The sequence below is a fragment of the Protomyctophum bolini genome (genome assembly GCF_963924005.1).
Source record: "Protomyctophum bolini genome assembly, chromosome: 21".
Lineage (NCBI taxonomy): Eukaryota > Metazoa > Chordata > Actinopteri > Myctophiformes > Myctophidae > Protomyctophum > Protomyctophum bolini.
In genome coordinates this window covers 29,016,183-29,041,491 of record NC_137882.1, presented here as the reverse complement: position 1 = coordinate 29,041,491, position 25,309 = coordinate 29,016,183, and the positions used below count along the sequence as shown (strand labels likewise).

The window sequence follows — 25,309 nt, the reverse complement described above, 5'->3', positions numbered from 1 at the left end:
CATGTCAAAAAGAGCTAAAATCCCTAAAACGAAAGAAAGCAGCAAATGAAAAGAAATTAACACTCATCTTTTACTTTCTCTAATAACAACCTAAAACATGAACCGTGTTTGAAAAAAACTAAAGTTGTCCTTTAAGTACATTTTGAGGCCAACGTCTTACTTTTGTACTTTAACTCAAGTACATATTGAATTCCGGACTTTTAATGTAGTGCTCCTACATTACAGTATTGATAATACTTCTCCTTAAGCAGGAAATGTGAGTCCTTTTCCCACCACATATATGTACCATATGTGGGTCCCGGTCATTAAAAACTCTGAGAACCACCACTGCATTTGCATTAACCATATCATCACCGCCACCAACCCCGCCCCTCCGGTGGTGACCGCTGACAAACAGCGCGCATGCCTAGTCCGTTCCACTGCCCTTGACTGCTGTTACACCTACATCGGTGGCCTATCGAATTCCGTGACTCCAGGGGTCGCTGTAGTTCAAGGAAAAATAAAACAAGACATACTGTAGGCTAATAAGTATATAGGCTACAGAGTAGACACTGTAGGTTATTATTATCGTCATAAATGTAGGCTACTAAAGTCACTAGTACATTTATGACTAGTATAGTGTAGCATTTATTTTCCTTTTTGCACATTGCATCATATTGATAGCCTACTGAAAAGTTCTAAAAGGGTAAGATAGAAACCCTTGCTCCCTTTTTTATTTATTTTAATTTTTGCTTGACTGAAACGTGTTATAAACATTACTCTTCTGAATGAAATGCCAGCCGGTAGCCTACCCATGCCCTTGATACACCAGCCCACATCTGGGCCCGCACATATAGGTCTATGGCATATGCCATCATCAGAATATTATAAATCCAATAAAATATCCCAAACACACCATTGGTTCCCAAAGTTTTAGGGCAAAAAAGATTGCCCCTCCTATATGTCCAGCTTTGAGGGTTTGTGTAAAGACAAACATTGTCTTTAATACATATTGAATGGCATTGACAATGAATGGCCATGAGTCTTGAGTGTCTGTGTAAACATGAACATTGTGTAAACACAAACATTGAAGACAAAGGTGAGGAGTGAGGTGAGGACACAAATTGTGATTGGCCAGAATGAGATGATGTATATATAGCCTATATATAGGCTATGGTGATAAGAGCGCCCCTCAGTTCACCGTGGTGTGATTTTTAAATATGTTCTAATGTAGTATAGGGAAAGAAAATTAGATTTGTTTAAGTACGTGACCCATTAAAAATGGGTCTGTGTGACCCACAACTATGGGTCCCCGACCCTAACCCACAGTTTAAGACCTTGACCAGCCAGGTCACATATTTCGTTGCAACACGTACGGGGCTCTTCTGACTGACTGGGGCCTCCTCCCTACTAACTACTACACTATATGAACTAACAGGGAGCGAACCGGAGGGCTGCAGCAGCCTTGAAGTGAAGAGCGAGGGAGAGAGAGACACACACAGAGAGAGAGAGAGAGAGAGAGAGAGAGAGAGAGAGAGAGAGAGCGGTACCCCGGTGATTCCATCATCATCATCGTACATGGAGCTTGTTGCCAGCACTAGATCGCCAGCGCCAGCACTAGTGTGTCTCATGTCGTGTCTTTCTGTTCACGATGCACTTTAGGAGGACCTCAGTAAGATGTATGTGCGTGTGCAGATAGTCGGGTCAGCACTCCTGCTCCTCGCCTTGTTATCCGTCAACTTTTACCATCCGATCCTCGCTCAGGGTGAGTCCCGTGTATTTATGTGCGCTGTTTTCTCTGCTCTCCGCCCGCTATGATCTGATGATCTCTCGCTCCCTATATAAACTTGTAATTGATTATGTCCACCGTTTGTGTTTCTTTTCTTTTCGTTTTATTGTTGCGTCCGTTTGTGAATAATGTGGACGTGTGTGGAGGTCTGAGGTACAATGTTTCGGTTATTATTATTCGTCCCGCCGCAGCAGAAAGTACAGTAGAAAGTTTCACACACAAGTTTGGGAGCAAAAGCTGGGAATAAAAACTTGTTGATTCAAGTGACAGACTGTAGGCTATGTCTTCTATCGCGGAGCAAACCGTTTGTTTTATCGTTGTATGCTAGAGCGTTTTGTATGATTATATGGCTATTGACTATACAATGTTCTAATGTATTGTCTTCCGTTAGCGGAGTATAGTCATTCTCTGGGAGATCTCAGAGGAGAGGAAGTTAGCGGGACTCTAACGGAATAGCGGATCGCTCTCTAGGGCTGCTACTATATGATCCGTACAGCGGTGTGTGACTGTGTGTCGCTTGTGGAGAACAGCGCAGAATATCGACAAGCTCTCACTCACAGGCAGTAGGCCTATAGCTTTAATGTCAGCACAATCCTCGTGCAACAATAGAGTATAAGAGGCTAGACATTATAGGCTCGATTAGACGCGGAGCCCTTAATATAATGGCTGGCTGTTTATATGAATTTGTTACAACTTTTTCTTCTTCTTTACAGTAGGCGTGCATGCATGCATGCATGCAGCAGCCTGGGAATGTTTCGGTATAGCACGTTTTCTATTGAAAGTATCAAGAATGTAGGCTATACGGCAATCTGTGAAACAGCCATATAACTGACCAGATTTGACTGAGAGTCTGCATCATGCCATCGCGCAAATTCTATAGCTTTTCACCAGAGGAGAAAAACTTTTTTTTTTCTCCCCCAAATAAGTTAATAGCACAGGCAGACTCTTTTCACATTATACTATAGAACATGTCTGGAATAAGTGTCAGAGCTGAAATCGACTTCTAAATGCTTAAAACATGTATAGGTGTAATGTTATATAGAGACCACAGCAGTGAACCTTTCAAGCCTGTTTTCTGCAAGACATTATATTACTCTATAAGCCACATCTCCAAAACTGGTGAGTCAAACTGAACAACCAATATGTCAACTTGAAGCTATGATTCCCTGCTTTCTTATATATGACATGAAAAAACGGGGGGAAAAATCTAATGGCAGTCAAATTTGGTCACTGTGGCTGAGTAACATTCCGATTTTTATTGAAGGCTGGTAGCCTATAGGCTATATTGACCCTTTATAGATGCAGCATCTCATTTTCAAGTCGGACCCATAAAACATGAACAAGATATTGGCCTATACATATTAGCATACAGCAGTGGTTCCCAAACTTTTTCACGTGAAGGACCCCCCAAATTGACACAATATAGCCCGTGGACCCACATTTGAAAATATATGCCAGGGACCCCCATAAGAGAAGATTTGTACGGCTCTAGATTCTCAACGCGTTTAATGTCAAGGACCCCCCATAGTTTGACATGCATATTAATCTACAGATGCCCATTTAATGGCATCTCTGGGACCCCCAATTTATATTGTAAAATCAATGTTTATTTAACTCAAGTGAGTTACAGACCCATAAGGGTCCATTTAGTTACTATATCATTATAGATGGGGACCCCGTGGACCTCCCTCAAGGACCCCTGGGGGTCCCCAGACCCCACTTTGGGAACCCCTGGCATACAGTACACAGATGTAGCAGAGAGGCTCAGAGCCTGCCATGCAGATGCCCTCAAAAGTCTCTAATACATCAGCCTCCAGGAAGAACCCCTAAATACAAAGGGAAGACATATAATTGCATATAAAAACAACTCCAGGGTGTCTAATGAAGTATACTGTCACCTCATAGACAAAACTGGAAAAAATATAAAAAATTGTGGCACTCCCTCTTTAAGATATTTTGACTTTCACGCGGGAGAATCAGACGCAGATAATATAGCTAGATAGAGATCAGAGGTCATCACCAGTGCATGGCTTGTGGTGGACTTCAATTTAGCGACGGACATAACAAAATGAGTGGACAATAATATTACCAGAAACGCATAAAGAGCTATAGTCCTGAATTATTATTATTAAATGTTGTAAAGTGGTTAATTGATGTCACTGGGGTGAGATATAAATGAAAGTGCTATACTACTACTGTTAAGAGTTGTGAGACACTTCCTGGCCTTGACTTTGACCTGATCTTATTCATTGTGTGAGTCAACACACAGCCTGGAGGAAACTGACAGCTTTGTCACCTTGTTGGTACATTCTTCGACCCATTTGGCACAAGACCTGCAGCTGTTGAAAACTTGGGGGGGGGGGGCTGTCCGCCCTCTGGAATTGATATAACTTCACGCCTTTACTGCACTGAAAGTAAACAAACTATACGCTATACTATACTATGAAAATCACACTTGTGTGAACTGTGAAGTGAGGGTCGCGCCCACTGCATATTTATATACACGGTATATTCAGCCACGAGACGTCATGACGTCGTCATTTTAGTGCCCTTAACAAACATTAAAGTCCATAGACTTGGCTGGCGAATGATTGACGTCACACGTTCTCTCAACAAACATTACAAATCCCTTGGCTGGCATAATGACGTAATCTTCAAAAGGCCATGCATTGGGAGGGGGGCCAGCTGCCCCTCAAAGACTGGTCCAACATCATACCAGTTAAGAGGCCGAGAAGCGACTTCGCCCCAAAAGGACGAGGTTGCGTGCACGCATCCGCCTGGGTGACAGCAGACAACATATGGAATGAATTATGTATACTGGCCATATATGGAGCGTGTCTTGAGTATACAGGGTTTGATGTTGTTGTTCTTGTAGATCGGCTATTTTCATTTTTGTATAGTCAGATCTATAGGTGATGATCAGTCTTGTATCCAGTGTCGTGATCTTCATATTATTCATATGGTGCCTTGTCACGAGGGGTGATGTCATGAGGTGTGACCATATATGGAGGCTTTAAGGGTCTCCATGATGTCACACGGCACGATGGATTGGCAACCATATAGGGTGGTGTGACGGACGTGAGACGCAGGATTTTATATATATATTATTACGTCATCTCATTCTGGCCAATCACAATTTGCGTCCGTCCTCGCTTTTGTCTTCAATGTTTGTGTTTACACACGTTTGTCAATGTTTGTGTTTACACACTTTTGTCGTCAATGTTTGTGTTTACACACTTTTGTCTTCAATGTTTGTGTTTTACACACTTTTGTCTTCAATGTTTGTGTTTACACACTTTTGTCTTCAATGTTTGTGTTTACACACTTTTGTCTTCAATGTTTGTGTTTTACACACTTTTGTCTTCAATGTTTGTGTTTACACACTTTTGTCTTCAATGTTTGTGTTTTACACACTTTTGTCTTCAATGTTTGTGTTTACACGCTTTTGTCTTCAATGTTTGTGTTTACACACTTTTGTCTTCAATGTTTGTGTTTACACACTTTTGTCTTCAATGTTTGTGTTTTACACACTTTTGTCTTCAATGTTTGTGTTTTACACACTTTTGCCTTCAATGTTAGTTTTTACACAGACCCTCAAAGCTGGACATAGGAGGGGCTAGTGCTCCTCAAAAAAGAGGCAACATTTGTTTAAATGGACTATCCAACAAACTCACAACATGAGCTTGTAGATCGGCTACTTTAACACCCCGAGCGGCAAGGACGGAGTTGTCCGTTCTATCAATTAGTAACGCCCAGCGCTCAGGGCGGAGATTAATAAAAGGACGGAGATTTATTAATTTATTATTTAGTTATTTAGTTAAAATACGGGAGTGCAAACCTGACTGTTTTGTTCCATTCTTAAGCCAGTAATGCTGCTGCTCTGACAAAACTCTGTCATCAAACCTCTGCAGGCTATTTGAGCTTGTAGATCTGCTATTTTCAAATGGTCGGAATGTATATAGGGCTGAAATGTTTTGAATAACAATCACAACCCTCAAAGTAACTATAGTAACTACGTTTTCAAATAAATGTATTGGAGCAAAGTACAACATTTGGATCAGAGATCAGTGTGTGTGTGTGTGTGTGTGTGTGTGTGTGTGTGTGTGTGTGTGTGTGTGTGTGTGTGTGGTAAGTTGGCTAGCTGTCATAGGCTAACTCCTGCTATAGGGACTACTGTTTTTCGGAGGGGTGCTTGCCTAGTGTGTATAAAGTGGTATTGTTTTTCGGAGGGGTGCTTGCCTATAGTGTGTGTAAAGTGGTATTGTTTTTCGGAGGGGTGCTTGCCTATAGTGTGTATAAAGTGGTATTGTTTTTCGGAGGGGTGCTTGCCTGTGTGTATAAAGTGGTATTGTTTTTCGGAGGGGTGCTTGCCTAGTGTCTGTAAAGTGGTATTGTTTTTCGGAGGGGTGCTTGCCTGTGTGTATAAAGTGGTATTGTTTTTCGGAGGGGTGCTTGCCTGTGTGTATAAAGTGGTATTGTTTTTCGGAGGGGTGCTTGCCTGTGTGTATAAAGTGGTATTGTTTTTCGGAGGGGTGCTTGCCTAGTGTCTGTAAAGTGGTATTGTTTTTCGGAGGGGTGCTTGCCTGTGTGTATAAAGTGGTATTGTTTTTCGGAGGGGTGCTTGCCTGTGTGTATAAAGTGGTATTGTTTTTCGGAGGGGTGCTTGCCTAGTGTCTGTAAAGTGGTATTGTTTTTCGGAGGGGTGCTTGCCTGTGTGTATAAAGTGGTATTGTTTTTCGGGGGGGTGCTTGCCTGTGTGTGTGTGTAAAGTGGTATTGTTTTTCGGAGGGGTGTTTGCCTGTGTGTGTAAAGTGGTATTGTTTTTCGGAGGGGTGCTTGCCTGCGTGTCGTGTGTAAAGTGGTATTGTTTTTCGGAGGGGTGCTTGCCTAGTGTGTATAAAGTGGTATTGTTTTTCGGGGGGGTGTTTGCCTGTGTGCGTAAAGTGGTGTCTGTCTTATAAATTGGCATCTGGCCGTGTGTCGGTGCTTTGAAGTTCCCTGGGTTTGGGTCCACATGGGTGCAGGATGTGGATTCCTGATTTTTTTTTTTTTTTTTTTTTTTACCCCGGGTAAATAATATGGCTTGGTGCCTTTTTTTTCTCCTGACACGAGACATCTGTCTGGAGACATGAAAGACACGGAGGAGCTCTTTAGATCTTCTGGGAGCGATGCTGGATGGACACACATTGTCTCCGAGACATTTGTGTGTTAAAGCAAGGGGTTCCCAAAAGTGGGTTCCGGGGACCCCCCAGGGGTCATTGAGGGAGTTCCAGGGGGTCCCCAGCTAAATTATAGTTCGTAACCATATGGACCATTATGGGTCTGTAACTCAGAGTGTGTACAAATGGAACCAAATGGACCTTGGTTACATTTGTACACTCTCAGAGTTATAACATTGATTTACAATATAAATTGGGGTCCCAGAGGTTCCTGTCATATCATTTATAATGGGTTGTCCGCAGGCTAATTAAGGTCAAATTGGGGGTCCTTGACATGAAAAGGTTTGTGAATAACTGTGTTAAAGGACCACTTCCAACTTATCTTTGTAGAATTGGTCCTCACTAATGTTCATGATTCACTTTTTTGTCCTAGTCAGTCTGTCTCACAGAAGGGCTGTGGGCAGTTCAGAAACCCGTCCACCAGTGACATCATCGTTGGGCATTGCAACTTTTCAGGACTATATAGGAAGCCTGCAGTTTCTATTAGCTTGGATTCCCTGTCGATGATGTCACTGACTGGTGGACGGGTTTCTGAACTGCCCACCGCCCTCCTATGAGACACAGACGGGGTAGAATTGTATCATGAACATTATAGTGCGGACCAACTATATGAAGATGGGTTGAAAAGTAGTGAAGTGGTCCTTTAACTTCCTCCGAGATTGTAGCTAGAAATGGGACAGTGGTGGAAGAAGTACTGAAATGTTTTACTTTATGAAAAATATCAATAATGCAACATAGAAATACAGAATGAGTACAGAACTACAGATGTATTGGCATCAGAATTCCCGCGTGCTCGCCTGTGCACGCGAACAAGCCATCTTTATATGCATTATGGATCATAATCTGCTAAACAAATGCGATATTCGGTGCTTTATTCGAGCTTAGATTGACTTAGTTTCTAAAAAGCGATCGCGTGGGCCAAGCGGATCCCAGGTCAGTATTACGATATGTCCGACTTTTGCTTCCGGTTCAAAACCATGTAAACAACCGGTAGCTTTTGGGAGACTTTTTTTTTTAAAAGAACGTCTGGCACGGACAACGACGCCATCTCGTGGCATCTGGGCGTAATAGCACTTAAAATAGCAGATCTACAAGCTCTCGATGTGTCGCATTGTGACACATTGAGAGCTTGTAGATCGGCTATTTTCAAATGGCCAAAATGTATATAAGTGGCTGAAATGTTTTTTTTTTATAATAATCACGACAAACAAAGTAACTAGTAACTAAGTGTTCAAATAAATATTTTGGATAATTTGGAGGAAAAGTACATTTGGATCCGAGATTTAGTGGGGTAGAAGTAATACTGTAAATTGGACAAATTACAAATACCTCAAAAATTGTCCTAATATAGGGACATTCCACCGCTGGAAGAAACTGCAGTCACTTGATTAATAGTATTTGCAGTAGATAACAGTAGCACAATTTGAAATTTGCACTATATGGACAGAAACATAATGAAATATGTGTGCTTGACTATAGGGTTTGACTGGATTGCCGAATTCCTACAATGCCCATAATGCTTTAGTGCACTTCCCCCTCCTTGTGGAGAGGGGGCGAGGCTGCATGGAGGTGTGACTTTGTAGTCCAGGAAGGAAGGGAGACCGCACATTGTCATGGTTTTTGGTCCTGAACATGACTATAACATATCTAAAAAAACACATATTACACACCCAGCAAAGTGTTTCTTGTGTCCTAAATATCATTAATAAGCTCAGGTTGCAAAAGGGGTGAAGTGGTCCTTAAAGTCGTCAGGGTTTCCCACGGCTAGAGCCGTAAAAAAAAAACCCTCTCTTATTGGCATGTGTTATAGTGTCAATTTGGGGGCCCTTGGCATGAGAAAGTTTGGGAACCACTGCTTTAAGTAAATGCACACGGTTACTTCCCACCTCTGCTTTAGAGTGTAAAGCTATAGTAGTTGATTTCTCTATGTCTGCTCCGTCCGACCGCGTGTGTTCATTTCACTCCGTTTGTTGTTTCCGGTGAAAATTCCCACCTTTTTCCCTCCGTTCCAAAACGTTTTGCGAAACCTCTCGCTCCGTTGTGTGCGTGTGTGCGTGTGTGTGTGTGTGTGTGTGTGTTTCTTCTCCTATTTCGTGTCCTTTTCATGTTTGAGTTGAGACTTGGGAGAGAGAGAGAGAGAGAGAGAGAGAGCATCTGTAACCAATTTGACCGGGCTACTCGAAGGGGGGGGGGGGGGGGGGGGGGGGGATTGGAGGGGGGGGTGAATAGCAACCCCTCTTTTCTTCATCTCTAAACTTCTCTGTCCTGAATGATGTCCAACTGGACAGTCTTTGCATAACGTGAACTCTTATCAGTTCATGCAGGTATGGCGTGAATTCAGCCAACATGTTGTGTGTGTGTGTGTGTGTGTGTGTGTGTGTGCATGGACGTCGCTGACCATTTGGTTGCCCTACTCCTAGGATATTTGTGCTGCCCCGCCCCCCGACGAGAGCGCTGTGTTTCCTCATTCAGATCGGCTGTTTTCGCCGTTTGCGAGGAGGAGGACGCACACATGGCTGCTCGTTATTACGTGGCGGAGCCGCGGAGAAAATTGTTATTATGCGAGTGTCGGCTTGTCACTTTTTGGCACATTTTGTTGCCCCCCCTCAGTGTACGCGTGTTGCCCTACGCGCGTATACGTAGCGACATTGCTGTGTGTGTGTGTGTGTGTGTGTGTCTGTGTGTGTGTCTGTGTGTGCGTGTGTGTAATTCCACCTCAAGTAGACTGGTGTTCAGTGTCGCCAACTCTCGCGAGAGGAATAAGCCAACCCACCTCCAAAAACAAGCCAACTCTTGCGCCAAATCTTTCCTTGAAAAACAAGCCAAAACAAGCCCAATGATATGGCCATACTATAATACTAATGAAATAAAATAAAATAAAAATCGATGCATTTATCATTCTAAATACTATAGTCTATAATAATGTATGTTTTCGGTCCCTGGCACAAAATATGTGGCACAAAATATGTTTAGATGTATAGGGTCCTATATAGGGATAAAAGCATGAACGTGGGGGCCCTTGGCGTGAACATGTGTGAGAATCACTGGTTTAAACAACTAAGCAACTACAATATATACAAACAAGCCCAAGGTCGCTTATAATAAGCAGACATGGCAACACAGCAGCTGAGCGGGTGGTTAGACAAATGAAGAGGTGTCTTTGGTGTTGTAAGCCCTCTCAGCCTCGTGCTTGGCTTTCACATGCTAATTGCATAAGTCAACACAACAAGCGCTGCCTTTTGCTCACTTCGCTGCTGGGTTCCTCCATGACCATGCCCATTTGGCTCTTCCCATGGAGCCACTATAGAGCGTCGCAGTCGCAGTCCCCTCGAGAGACCCGGAAAATAAATCCCCTTTTCATTTTCCTCATAGACTTTTCCGAAAGTATTTATTTAAAGACGTTTACGCCGGTGACAAAGCCAACTCTTGTCGTGACAAATCATGACAATAAACGCAATGTTTTGGGCCAAGCAAAGAATTAGAAAGTAGAAAAGAACGGCAGGTTACAACACTTTTTTTTGTTGTTTTTCTTCTTTGTAATTATTTGTTTGGTCCAAAATATTGTGTTTGTTGTCATGCTTTGGTCACGACTCGAGTTGGCTTCGTACGACGCTTAAGTTAAAAGGCCTTTAAATAAATACTTTTTGAAATGTCTATGGGGAAAAATGCATTGGGATTCATTTCCTGGGCCCTGGCGTCGTCATGAAAGGGGGCGGGACTGCGACGCTTTATATACCGGTGGGGTCTGGCGACCCTCAGGGGTCTTTGAGGGGATTCCAGGGGGTAAAATGAATTGATAATGGCGTCAAAATCAGCTTTTCTTTTGCAACACTGTTAGCCCTGTTTCAAGACATCGGCTCTTCGAAAATGGCTAATCTACAAGCTCACAATGTGCCATCATGTGACACGTTCATGTCGATGCGTTGAGACGAGACGCACTTGCAGATCGGCTATTTTCAAATGGCCGGCATGCATATATAGGGCTTAAGTGATTAACGTATGTTTTGTAGGTAAAAGTACAATATTTGGATCGGAGATGTAGTGGAGTAGAAGTAAAAGTATTGGAAATCGGGAAATACTCAAGTAAAGTACAAATACCTCAAAATTCTTCTTTCTTTCTTAAGGTACAGTATTTTTAGTAAATACACTTAGTTACTTTACACCACTGGTTTCAACTGTACTTGGACCTCTTCTTCCATTCTACAGCATAATGTCAAACTCAAGGCCCGGGGGCCAAATCAGGGCCCGTGAATGAATCATCTTTGGCCCCACGGGATGATATTTAATTAGTATTATAGAACTGGCCCTCTCGTATATTGCACGCACCACCATAATACTACAAGTCCTGCTTTGTGAGGATCACAGAACAGGAAACTGAGCTTAATAATATAACGCATTTTCAGTTTTAAATGCATTTACTTTTTTGCTATTTGCCTGGGACGTCCTCCTGACCGCAGTGCCCGTGTGTTGAAACACAGTTCGGCCCTTAACAATTTATTTATTTTGGCCCACCGTGTATTTGAGTTTGACATCCCTGAATCTACAGTCTACTCTACACCCGTCACCCAACCTCTTTTCCAAAACAATAGCCACTCCATCTCATCTCTGATTTTGGCAAACCAACCCTCAATGCTGAGTGCCGAGTATAGGGAGGCACAGAAATTGGTGACCTGCTGAAATATGTGACAATCGTGTAGATGAACGTCAGTGACCAAATGTAGAATTCGCTGCGTTTGTTCGTTTGTTTATCAGCAGAGTTCAACCTAGCGGTTTTCAGGCCATGCATTTAAAGACCTCCATGTTAAGTCCACAAGATTGTCACATATTTCGGCAGGTCACCAACATTTCACCGTAACACCGCCCATGCTGGAATGAGCGAGTGTGAGTGTGCGAGTGGGCAGAGATTTGGGGGTATTGGAATTTGGCCTTCGAATTTGACCCCACGACCTCCCAGTCTCAGCCAGGGCGGACAGTCTAAACACAAGGCCACAGCGGTGAGTGGCCACAGCGAAGTTATACTGCACAGTGAATCTGGCTTGAGAATGAACAATAATCAGTCTTAACCACTTTGGTCAGGTTGAGTGCAAAGGAGCAGCCCTGCCTCAGAGATGTTTTAGTTGTTCTCCTAACCAATGGGCTTCAAACACTGCAGTATACCAAAGCATTTCCAGTTCTAATGTGGCTTTTGACTACTTGAACCCTAGCATTATAGTGTTGATTGTGATTTAGTTTCAGTCATCGCTATAGTCTTTTGATTTTAAATGAAAATGTATAGGTTTAGGTCATATTTTAAGCTTGTAGATCTGCTATTTTTTTGATTTTTTTTTAATAATGTGTGCAAATCTTTGAATGCATATTATTTCACAGTGAACGTGAAATAACGTGAAAGTGCTTCTGGGGGGGGGGGGGATGGTGTCCCTGGAACAAGATATTTTCAGATGGGGGTCCGTGGCCCATGCAAATCATATCATAATTCACTCAATGTCTGAATGAATGTCTGTCGTAGCTCCTCACTGGCTGCACCAATCGCTCCCACTTTTCACACAGGCATTGACCATAATATTACGGAGGTCTTAACGAAGCCAGTAGTACGTGTTCATATATTTGAACGGGTAAGGACTATAGTTCAGATAATTCTGGCGGTCCTTGACATGGAAATGTTTGAGCACCAACTGATAACGTCTTTCAGAAAACTGTCATGATTTAGAAGACATTGTGTTAGAATCTGGTGTTGCACAGTTGCAGCTGCATGGTCTCAAGTGGTTATCATGCATGCAGGCGACCTGTTCACCCACCCATCCATCCATCCCGCAGGTGGGAATGAGAACTACGTGAGCTGCTATTGTTCTGTAACGTTTCCAGAGTTCTCGCTCTGACAGAGTGCTTAGCCTTCGCATGGAAACATAGCACACACACACAGCAACAATCCTGAGCTAATTGAACTCAAGAGTGTGAAAGTTGACTCCTACTTTCTTCCACCCCCCCCCTCTCTCCCTCTCTCTCTCTCTCTCTCTCTCTCTCTCTCTCTCTCTCTCTCTCTCTCTCTCTCTCTCTCTCTCTCTCCATCAACGTTCAGCTCCCCTGTTCCCTCGTCTCACCTAGACATATGCAGCCCATTATGTTCATTCTCCAACACACACACACACACACACGGACACACACGATCACACACACACACACACACACACACATGCACGCTCATACACACACACACATGCACGCACACACTATATACTTGTGAGTACATCAAACTTTGGCGACAGCGATTCCATATGAATGACGTTGGGCTACAGCAGGCTTTTCAAAGTGTGCGTATGTTGTGCACGTATACAGGCAGTGCGCTTTGGAAAGATCCACTTGGTTGATTTTGACAGCTAATTTAGATTATTATATTATAAAAAGATAGCATATCTACGAGAGAGTGCCGCGCTATATGAGGTTGTATATCTGCTATTTTCCAATAGCTAAAGTATAAAATAATGGTTAAAGTGATTAACCGATTCAATAGGCGGGATCGTGAGGCGAGTGCCGGTGAAATGAGCGACATGAGCAAAGAAGAAGAGCCACATCCATTCGACCGACCAGGAAGTGACAGCCCTCCATATCTGTAGTTCTATAGCCTCACTCTAGGCTGTGTAACAACGCTCCATATTTGTAGTTCTATAGCCTCACTCTAGGCTGTGTAACAACGCTCCATATCTGTAGTTCTATAGCCTCACTCTAGGCTGTGTAACAACGCTCCATAGCTGTAGTTCTATCCTCACTCTAGGCTGTGTAACAACGCTCCATATCTGTAGTGTATAGGAGCCGTAATGTGTGGCATTCTAATGTGCTATTATGATTGACGTAAGGTATGTCACTTTAATGGGCACTGCTCAGGTAGTGGGCGTGTCACCGGGGCTGGGGCGCTGTCACTCTATAGTTTTATGGCGTTACCTGTCACTTGGGTGAGGGAAGTTGGACGGAGAGAGGAGGTGAGCGTGGGAGAAGACAATTCTGTTGACAATGTTGCGGCGGTTTATAGGCCGCCGCGAGGAGCTAAACATGAGATTGAAGAGACGCTTGTATGACGCGCACGCGCTGAATTCAGGTCCATTCCAGCTGTAGGTTTTACCATTTATTCTTGTCACCACACGTATCAATCGCACCTATTATTCACCTTAACAACCACTTTCAGTTATATCTAAAGCCTGGAAACTGTTGTAACTTATACATTGTACTTTGCACGTTACACACACACGTTACGCACACACACGTTACGTGCGCACACGCTTTGAAAAGCCTGGTGCAGCTCGGCCCTCGGGCCGTAACGCCGAACGGAATATTGTTTTGTTTTGCTTTTTCTAATCGTAAACGCATCTCTAAAAATGTATACTTTACTAGTATGGACATTTGGTCCTCACGTGTATAGCAAGAACGCACGCGCGCACACACACACACACACACACACACACACTCACACTCACACTCACACACACATAGATTGGTTCCCTGCTGCAGTCCTTCTGTGTAGAGTTGTGGGACAGGTCGGTTCTTTGTCCGTTTTGATTCTCCTAATTGAATATGAAACGAGCGGCTGGACAGCGTGTGTGTGTGTGTACGTGCGTGTGTGTGACATCTGCTCTTTTCCTCCACTGATGAGCTTCAGGTGCTCTGAAGATTTATGTGTGTGCGTGTGCGTGCAAACTACTGTAGGTTCTGTTCAGCATAAGGGAGGGACTGGTCAGCGTGACGCACGCACGCACACGCGCGGTTCAGGTTTGAACTTATAGATGGAAATGTGGCTTCTTACTGTGCGTTTCCATCATTTTTTGACTAGTCATGTAGTGTGTTTCAAAATAATACTGACGTTTCTGACCGAGGATAAGTCATTGAATTATTTTGTAATTGTCACGTCATGTGAAAGCAGGGTATCATAGCTTTAAATAGACATATTGGTTGTTCAGTTTGACCCACCAGTTTTGGAGATATGGCTTATATAGAGTCATGTCTTGCAGAAAACAGCGAGTTGAGAAAACGGGCTTGAAAGGTTCACTTCTGTGGTCTCTAACATTACACCTATAGCTACATGTTGAAGCATTTATTTCTTATTTACATGTCCATATCAGACATGCTCTAGTACAGTATGTGAAGACAGTCTGCCTGTGAAACCGAAAATTAGTTTTTCTCCTTGTGAACAGTTAGTCTTCATGGCGACATGCCTCTGTATCAAAAAGAGTCATATGTTTAGCTTATTTAGCTCATTTAAAAAATGTCTTCTAAATCCTGAGAGGTTTCTGAATTGCCTATGATTCTATATCAGTGGTGCTCGATATTTCATGTCAAGGATCCCAAAAGGTTTATGTACAGTAATTGGCTGCCCCGTGTCAATTAAGTGGGTCATTGTAGGTGAAACATTTCCAAAAAAGGTCCAGAACACGTCCAAATAATTCCCCACATTTCCAACATTCTCTGGCGTGTTCGAGGTCGACATCCGCGCCACGTTTCGAGCTTGTAGATCTGCTACTTTTGATGCCTTTGTGTGACGCCGTGGTACGTACGACCACGTAGGGACGTTACGATACGAAAAAAGACACCAAAGTATTTCGACATTGCAGTATTGATACTTTTACTTGAGTAAAGAGATCACACCCGTGCGAAGTGAGGGGCCGGCTCTTATCATACCTCATCAGACATGCACATCTCATTCTGGCCCAATCACAAGTTTGCGTCCTCACTTTTGTCTTCAATGTTTGTGTTTATATTGCATACAGACTTGTTTTGATCACGTGATTCTGTACACAGCTGTTACCCGTTCCACGTGATCATGATTGACAAGAGGGTTGTATAAAGACGTGTTCCTCTGTGTTCAACTCTGGTCTGACGAAGAGCATCGAAACGTCACAGTCAACTTTCTTGTGCAAATGAAGGCACTTCGCGAGCATCGGAGTGTGCGAGTATACTTTCTTTTCATTATCTGTGTTTATACATAGACCCTCAAAGCTGGACATAGGAGGGGACCAGCGCCCCTCAAAAACGTTGAATACTTTTCCTCCCCCCACCACCACGTCTCTGGAATCTGCCGTGCTAAGAAAGAAAGAGGAGATGGCGTGTCGTTTCTTCTTCTTCTTTCCCGGCCGGTGTTTGTCTGAAGTTTCTTCTTCTTGATGATGAGAAGACAGGCTGGCATGGTTTGTTGTTTTTAGCCCAGGAGGGAATGTCATGCAGAAAGAAAAACCCACGGCACGTTGAAATGTCTAACACGCAACAGTATACGCACACACGCACAGTACGCACACACAGTACGCACGCACGCACGCACACTATGGGGGGGGGGGGGGGGGAGGAAGTTGTCTGATAGGAAATGTAGCATGTTGTTCTTTCGGGGGGGACTGGAGGGGGGGGGGGGGGGGGGGGTTGCATTTGAAATTCCACTCCACTTCATCTCTGAGTTGTTGTTTTTTTTTTTTTTTTGCTTTGCTTCCCTGTTGTCGAGCCTGCAGGGCCTGAGCTGACCAGCCGACTGGCTGGTCCCGGCCTGAGCTGGTCAGCTGCATGCAGGCTAGCTGGTCCGGGCCTGAGCTGGCCGGACGGACGGCCCCGGCGCACATTGCAGTTATTTCCAGATTGTTTGTCTGTCGCTGCAGCGTTAAATGCCCCTCCATTCCCCCCCATGTCGTTTGAAGTGGGTCGCCCGCTCGCTCGCTCCGCTGCCGGTCTGTTTTTGTGGCGGACTAAAAAAGAAAGAAAAAAAAAAGAACGAGGTGGGGGGGCTTGGGGGGGGGAGGCTTTGAACGCTTTGCTTTGAGGAGCTGCAGCGACCAGAGAAGACTGGCGTCTATAGCTAAGCAAGAGTAAACAAGCCGACATGACTTTGTATCATGGGCCCGTGCTGTTTCCACACATGATGCAGAGATCCAGCTCCGCTCGGAGCCAGCAGAGGATTTCTACTGCATGTCCTTCTATAGTTCTGCTCTCTCATCTTTGTCTCGTCTCAAGTGTTTTACAGTCCAGTGGTCATCAGTGTGGGGTCCCTCCGTGGGGGGGGGGGGGGTTATTCCAGAATGGACCCTTACAGGTCTGTAACTCTGTGACTATAGGGTTGTCCCGATCGGATCGGGCGATCGTAAATATATGGAGACAGGATGTCACGAGGCGTGACCTATATGTGGGGACGTGATGTCACGAGGCGTGACCACATATGGAGACGTGATGTCACGAGGTGTGACCACATATGGAGACGTGACGTCGCGAGGCGTGACCTCATATGGAGACGTGACGTCGCGAGGCGTGACCTCATATTGAGACGTGATGTCGCGAGGCGTGACCTCATATGGAGACGTGATGTCGCGAGGCGTGACCTCATATGGAGACGTGATGGCACGAGGCGTGACCATATATGGAGACGTGATGTCACGAGGTGACAAGACTCCTATACCAACCTACCATTGCTGAGAGTGCAGATTTCATTCCCTTTCTATGCAGACGGACAGCTTGCCGTCGCAGAGTGGAGTGGGTGGGGCTTTAGCGAAGGGCTAATCGGCGGCGACTGTGGTGGCGTCTGTGGCTCAGGAGGTAGAGCAGGTCGTCCAATGATCCGTGGGTCGGCGGTTCGAATCCCGGCTCCTCCTCCTCCTGTCTACATGTCGAAGTGTCCTTGGGCAAGACCCAAATTGCTCCCGATGTGCTGGTTGATGCCCTGCATGGCTTCCGCCGCAATCGGTGTATGAATGCGTGTGTGAATGGGTGAATGTAATGCATTTACCATTTTTCACTGTCGCGGCCGGCCCCAGATATAATCAGGAAAGCAGGGACCCCTCCTCTGCTCCTCAGACCCCTTGCACTATCCTATCCGATGATGTGGTTTCTGGAAAGAAGGGGGGGTCTATAGAAAATGTGGCCTGACTCAGCTCCGACTGCTGCTGGGAAAGTGACACGGCACAAGGGTTCTGGCGTAGGCCGGCCCACTGCAGTTCAAGACGGCCTCCAGGAATGTTAATGGTGACCATTCTTTTTTTTTTTTTTTTTGCATTGGATTTCCTAAACGGATTAGGGGCTTGTGGTGTGAGATGTAGGCGCTTTTATAAATCTTAAGTGTTGTTTGACACGGAGCATTTGAGAGAGGTTTTTTGAAGAACGCACAGGCGTGACAGAGTTTAAACTGTATCGCCGCCGTGCACGGTTTATTTCGACCCTGTGGTTGATCAGTCCACCATGTGTCAAATGAAGTGTGGGGGGGGGGGGGGGGGGGGGGGGGATAATGAACTTTTGACTTTGTGGGTCGCAGACAGCGCACTGCTAACAAGTGTAGATATAGGAGTACCGCCATAGAGACCAGAGCCGCCATTAAATAATCTCACCTCAAATAATCATCGACTTTGGGGAGAAATCTACCGTGAGATCTTATTAATGTCAGATATGCAATGGTGGATAAACGGGTAAAATGTCTTTATTCAAAACCGATATTCAGCCTAAAGAATAATCATACTGTCTTGTGGAATTCTCAAGCTAAAATATGCAAAAATTCTGAATGGTATTCAAAACGAAACCACAGTATACTATTCGGTTTCTACACTTTCTCCCGTCTAAAGACAATTAGATGGCTCACCCCCGTTTTAGTGGAATGCTGGCCGATGTCTCTCTGAAAGCGTTTGCGGCTCGAAACATTTGACAGAAGCGGAGGTTTTTCCCGACATTTAAAAATGTGTCGAGCGGGCCGGTCACGGCTCGTGTGAGTCGAGGTCCAACAAACCGTATCATGGGGGATATTGTGTCGATATTTATTATATTTGATATGTCAACCCGGGTATACAAAATGTGTCAATCCCAATTGAGGACGTTGGATGTCTCAACCACTATTTGCATACTGACCATATGAAAGCCCTTAATGTTCATGTCACGCAACTTTTCCATGTATAAAGTTGCACTATTCTCGGTTATGAGAGTAATAATGAATCTGAAATACTTGAGCGCATTATTGACCCATTCTGGGCGGGAACCCCTTTTGGTGTTTTAAACATTATGTTATATAGCAAGATCTACAAGCTTCGAGCTTGCAGGTCTGCTATTTTTGAAAAGTCGTGAAAATGTGGTGCAAATTTGGAATATATATTTTTTCAGAACGAACGTTTTTAACTCAAATCGTTGCTTCCCATGGGGGGTTCCTGGAACAACATATTTTCAGATGGGGGTCGGAGGCCCCAATTACATATCATTTTTGAGGTCCTTGACATGAAATATTGAGCACCATGTGAGGTATTTCAGAAAGCCGTTTTTAATTTCGATGTCGGGCCTAATTGGGTTAATCCATTACATTACGCAAGAACAAAAAAGCATGGCAATACATCACATACATAAAAAGTAATTATCATGAAACATGCATGCGTAAGCTAAGAACGTAACAGTGGAATATCTATGTAATGAAACTATATACAATTTTAGCACATAATACTTTATTTCTACCTTGCTGGTCAAACGTCTTCTATATATATATATATGATCTGTTAGGTTTCAGTTGGCCTGGCTTGGTTCCATAGCTGGGCCTTTCTGACATCCTGTCTTTTGTCACCCAAATCGTAAAATATATCGTCTCCGGAAAACGGGGGCGGAAAGGAAACCTCATGACATTTTGTCCCAAAACGGTCACATTTCAGCATCCAATTTTCGAATATAGCAAAAGAAGCAGATCTACTTAAGCTTGAAACGTGGTGCTACTTTGGGTGCTTTTGGGTGACACTACTGTACTAGTACGATCAAGTAGAGCGTTGATTAAGGATGAAAAACTGTCTTTTTTTTGGTTTAACTAGAAAAAGTGCCAAGGGCGCATGTCTCCACCAAGCCAGGTCAGGTTATATTGTGGCCTCCTGGTGGTGCTATAATAGGCCAATGTGAAAAGGGTGCTATTTCTTCTCATGCCTTTGATGGCAATTTGGTTGATTTGAGGCATTTTGTTCCAAAAATGTGTTTTTCAAAAGTCCACCTGTCGGTAGCGCTATGACAGGCTTATGTGAAAAGGGTTGGATTTATATTCCTCGGTCTAGTAAGAGCGTGCGTGAAAATTGTCACGTATAAATTGCACACTGCCTTCATGATTCGAGGCGTTTTGTTCGGAACGGGGCCGATCCTGCAAACTTCGATAGCCAATGTTTATAGGATGGAATATGAAATATCGGACAGAGCCATGACTGTAGAGATACTGTGTGACGGGCCTGGTGCATGGAGACATATATGGAGATAAGCGGTTTCTGCCGTGTGCTGTTTAGAAACTGTAAGGTGGAACAATTAAATGCAGTCCTGCTTCCAGTGGAAAGCCTCATTGCCTAAAGAAGAAGTCAGACCTGCCCTCCCTCGCTCCCTCCCTCCCTCCCTGGACACACTGATAAGGAATGATGCATGGATTTGTGCTGCTGGGATTCTTGACGTGCCTCGGTTAAGATAACTACTGTGACTCAGTTCCAACGCGGCCGGTGCCTCATCTACTCACTATTAATAAAAAGAGAGAGAGAGAGAGAGAAGTGTTTTGTGATGATTCATCGATATAATGGAAAATAACTGCTTCTCAATTAGGCTACTTTATTAAACTAACTATATACTTACTAACGGTTATTAGTTCTTAGTTCGCTCTTGATATTTTTTGTAATTAATTGCCCAGCCCTACTTTCTCACCCCCTCTTTCCGTCCATCCATCCATCCATCCATCCGGCAACGTGCACCCACAGCACATCTGCTAAGGACAGCTGTCTCTTCTGATACACACACACACACACACACACACACACACACACACACACACACACACACGCACGCGCACATGCGTGTGACAGACTGTGCAAAGCATTGGAATTATTGAACGCAGCATAACATAATGGCGACCCACACAGTCGCTGGCTGGCTCCCTGTGGCCTGCGGTGCACTGCTATCTGCCACACTAGATAACTTTACATTCCTGTAACCCACCCCCCCCCCCCCCCCCCCCACTCGCTCACACATAATGTATTCTGGCACCCCAAAGTGTTTTGAATGCCCCCCTCCGCTCGACCATATGGGCTAACCCCCCCCCCCCACACTTCCCTGTCTTCACACACATCAGAGAGAGAGAGAGAGGGGGGGGACGGGGACGTACCTCGACTGTTCATATAAACAGAGAAACTAACTTTAATCCAATTCCGTTCTATATAAATTGCTGCCTCGATCTTGTCAGAAAGGGTTTTATACCAAATTAATTTCCAAACATGGAAATACTGCCTCATGAAAGTTTATATAGTATAAACTTTATACCAAGGTAAAATGCACACAGTTTAATAGTTTAATGTAATAACTCTGTTTACACTCAAAATTCCTATATATATGTATTTGCACATACATTTGTTTTGTTTTGATCGCGTTGTTCCTATACTCTTGCTTTGGCAATGCGGACGCATGTTTTCTCAAGCCAATAACGCGCCTTTGAATTGAATTGGATGAGAGAGAGAGTGTGTGAGAGAGAGAGAGAGAGAGAGAGTACGGGACAAAGTGGAAAAAGGCGCCGCAATATATTACAGTTAACAATAGAGACATGACAACCGTGTTATTGTTATGATACTGTGTTTGTTTGTTTGTTGCGGTTCTTTTGTCCCTTTCCATTGTCACTGCCATTACATCGTTTGACTTCATTATAACCTCAAACAGTCCAATACGCCGTCAGTACAGTGCAATACTGACGCTTTAATGTTGTCTTCATTATACGCTCTGACAGAGCGCACGCACACACACACACACACACACACACACACACACACACACACACACACACACACACACACACACACACACACACACACACACACTCACACTCACGCACGCACGCTCCATTGTTCCCTCGTGTTTATGGCGAGCAGCACCAATGGGGCCAGCTAGTGCTCATTAGGCCACAGCTATGGGGGAACCTCTTTTTTTACTGTACAATGAATGCACATGTATGTCATTGCTGTTGTCGCCGGGTTCAGAGAGAGCTAGCATGAACCTCCCTCCCGTAATAAGTTCACTGTTTTTTTTTTTAGATGCAAATTTGTAAATGAACGCCCTATATTTTGCAGTTGTTTGTCGCGTTAACGGACGGTGTTGCACAACAGTAGAGGAAATCGCGATCTTATACAAGCTGGAGGATTAATTTTTTTGTTGTTCTGGCATAATATATTATATTATTATATATGACATGACCCAAAAGACGGAACTTTGTGCCGTCTTTGTAGGGATATATTTATGTACATGATGTACATCAGTGTTGATTCCGTTGACTAAAACTACAAGCTCAGTGTAAAAACAGCCATTACGACGGCATCCAGGCCCGCCAAAATGCATTTCAGTCGACTAAATCAACTGTAGATTTAGTCGACTAACACTAAAACATTCCGGGTGACCAAAATGTGACTAAAACTAAATGGAAGCTATGCAAGGAGACTATGACTAAAACTAAAATAGAAATGTCCTGCCAAAAACAACACTGATGTAAATATGTACATATGTACACTTTATTGATAAGTGCACAGTAGCAGAGATAAGAGCAATGGTTCGCCATGCTCGGGAATCGATCTTGGGCAATAAAACAACTTGGCCAATCGACATGTGGCGTTGAGAGCTTATTATACATCTGCTACTTTTGGAAACATTTAAGGAGAATTAAGAAGCATTGTAATAATCTTGAAAAGATTTGAATGGCAGGGGACAAAAACATTTTGAAATGGGGAGTCTGAGATCACCCTTTGTCAAGTCCCGCCCATGGCTGTGCCTCTCTTCGCAGCCCATTGGTTGCCGTTTCGTGGTTGGACAAAAACCCTCTCTCTCCATCCACTACCATAGCAATGAGTTGCTTCGTATTGATATTCTGTGCATTCTATTGTTATTTTACACTAAATCACAGGTACAGCATATGGTGACTCGACAAATCACGTTTGTTTTTAATTGTTTTTTTTTTCTTTTCTTTCTTTTCTTTCCGAAAATTATGTTTTAGCAATTTCAACATAAACAAGGCGGAACCAGGGAGGAACAAAGGCAGAAAGAGCCTGCTGGTTATAGTCAGTCAGGGACCAATCAGAAGGCTGACAAATGGTTGAGGTTTTTTACTTTACGTGCAAATGTTTGAGAACCACAGCATAGATAGACTTTGTCCTTTCACAGACACACACGCACGAGCGCACACGCACACACACGCACGCACACACACACACACACACACACACACACACACACACACACACACACACACACACAGAGAGAGAGGACTCTGGGTAAAACGTGCTTCCTGCATTCCTCCGTGTCGGAGCAGACCTCTCTAGGGGAGAGTTTAATGCCTCGGGGTCAAAGGTCACTTCCTGTGCATTAATTAAACTGGATCCATCTGAGCCGAACGCCGTCGGGGGGACAGATGTCGATCCTATACAGAGCAGTGGTCTTCAACCCGTGGTCCGGGGACCACCGGTGGGCCTCGAGGAGGACCGTTAAAGGGACACTTTAACTGTGTAATAATATGTGGTTTTAGATATTTTGAGCCCAGTGTCTCTGATGTCATGGGCACTGGGCTCAGTTTACATCCTTGACTACAATTCCCATAATGCTTTGGTGCACTGCTCCTTCTTGTGTATATAAGGGGGGGGAGGGTTGTCTTACTGAGACAGCATGCAGTCCAGGAAGTAAGTGAGCCCATGATATCAGAGACACTGCGGGGCTCACTGCTAAAATCTAAAATATCTAAAACCACATATTACACACATACTGTAAGAAAACCCCCAGGAAAGTGTTCTAAATCTTCTAAACATCATTAACATACGAGTGTCCCTTTAACGATGGCTCAGTTGCTATAACCACATGGACCCTTATTAGCTCTTGAGAGTGTAAAATGAAATCAAACGGAGCCTTATACGGCAAGGTATATAGTTTTAGGCAGGTTTATTTGTATAGCGGAGAGTATGTAGAACAGCAGGAACAATGTATTGCTAAATCTTGTCGGGGCTCTGATTCATAAATAAGGATCCGACACGCGGCTTAACGAAACCGACAACGAGCATGAAACAGATCTGAGGATCTTTATCTAGACAGGGGTATGAACTTTGCATTGCGGGGCCATTCACTTTGATGTCTCCGTGTGTGTGTGTGTGTGTGTGTGTGTGTGTCAGCTAGGAAACCCATTTGTCAAGCGTGGCGTATTTGGAAAGACATTTAAAGATCCATTAAGACCGAATTAAAAATCCATTAAAGCTATCGTACACACTGCCGCGTAGGACGAAGAAGAAGCTCAAAGAAGAAAGAAAAAAAAAGAAAAAAAAAAGCTATTGATTTGTCTGCAGCACCACGAGAAAAAAAAAAAAAAGCCCTGGCTGTTTCTCAGAGCCTTTCCCCATAAAGATGTCAACTCTGGAAGTCCAACTAAGATGAACACCAAAACCCCAAAGACCTTCCCGACACCGCCGCTCGCTTCTTCTTCTCGGCACGTCGTGCGAAATGATTCGACAAAGACACATCAAACGGGATCTGAGGAGAGAAGGGCGTTGGAATGAGTGAGTGCTCGGTCGGTCGGTCGGTATCTAGAGCGGGTATACACATGAGGGCATAAATTAAATGTCCCCTTTGCGCCGCGCGCGCCGTCCATAAAAGAAAATGCGACTTTTGATTGAAGACGACGCTTCGAAAGGCGTCGTCAGACAGCGTACTCTGTGTGTGTGTGTGTGTGTGTGTGTGGGGGGGGGTAATGAATGGAGACGTCGCATGTTGTTGATAAGGCAGGAAGACGGGTCCTCTCCGCTCGTGCTTTTGTAGTAGTGACAGCCACAGTGTCGATGTCATTGACTGATACTATGACGGAAAATGTTCGTCGACTACCTCTTTTTTCCACTGGGGAAAACTGAATAAAAAGGAAATGAAAACTACGCCATGGTGACTAAGACTAAGACATTATTGGTGGGAGCGTGCGTGTGCGTGTGTGCGTTCAGCACTAGAACAAGATGTCAAGTTTTGCGCACCGAGTCCAGGTTGCATTATGATTATCCACAAATTGACAGAATGCAAATTTTTCTTTTTGGCTTTTTGCCTTCATTGATAGTTATCAGTGAAGACGGACAGGAAAGTGCGAGGGAGAGACACGCAGCAAAGGTCGTCATGAACGGGACTCGAACACGCAACGCGCTGTCAGGCCAGAGCCTATTATGTTGCATGTGCCTGGACCGCTAGGCCAGCGGGCGCCCCAGATGAACCACTTTCATTGTGCCGACCAGGGACGTCACTGACCATTTCATTGCCCTACTCGGCATATATTTGTGCTGCCCCCACTCCCGGCGAGAGCGCTGTGCAGTTTCCTTATGCAAATCGGCTA

At 44.3% G+C, this 25,309-nt stretch overlaps 1 protein-coding gene across 1 annotated transcript in view; it reads left to right on the top strand.

Moving 5' to 3' along the window:
• The first annotated feature begins 1,464 nt into the window (after window positions 1-1,464).
• Window positions 1,465-25,309, top strand: part of reck (reversion-inducing-cysteine-rich protein with kazal motifs) — a 99,445-nt gene continuing 75,600 nt past the window's right edge. Inside the window, exon 1 of the mRNA XM_080794150.1 lies at window positions 1,465-1,744. Coding sequence (XP_080650276.1) covers window positions 1,657-1,744 — 88 coding nt within the window. The 5' untranslated portion in view covers window positions 1,465-1,656. The remainder of the gene's footprint in view (window positions 1,745-25,309) is intronic.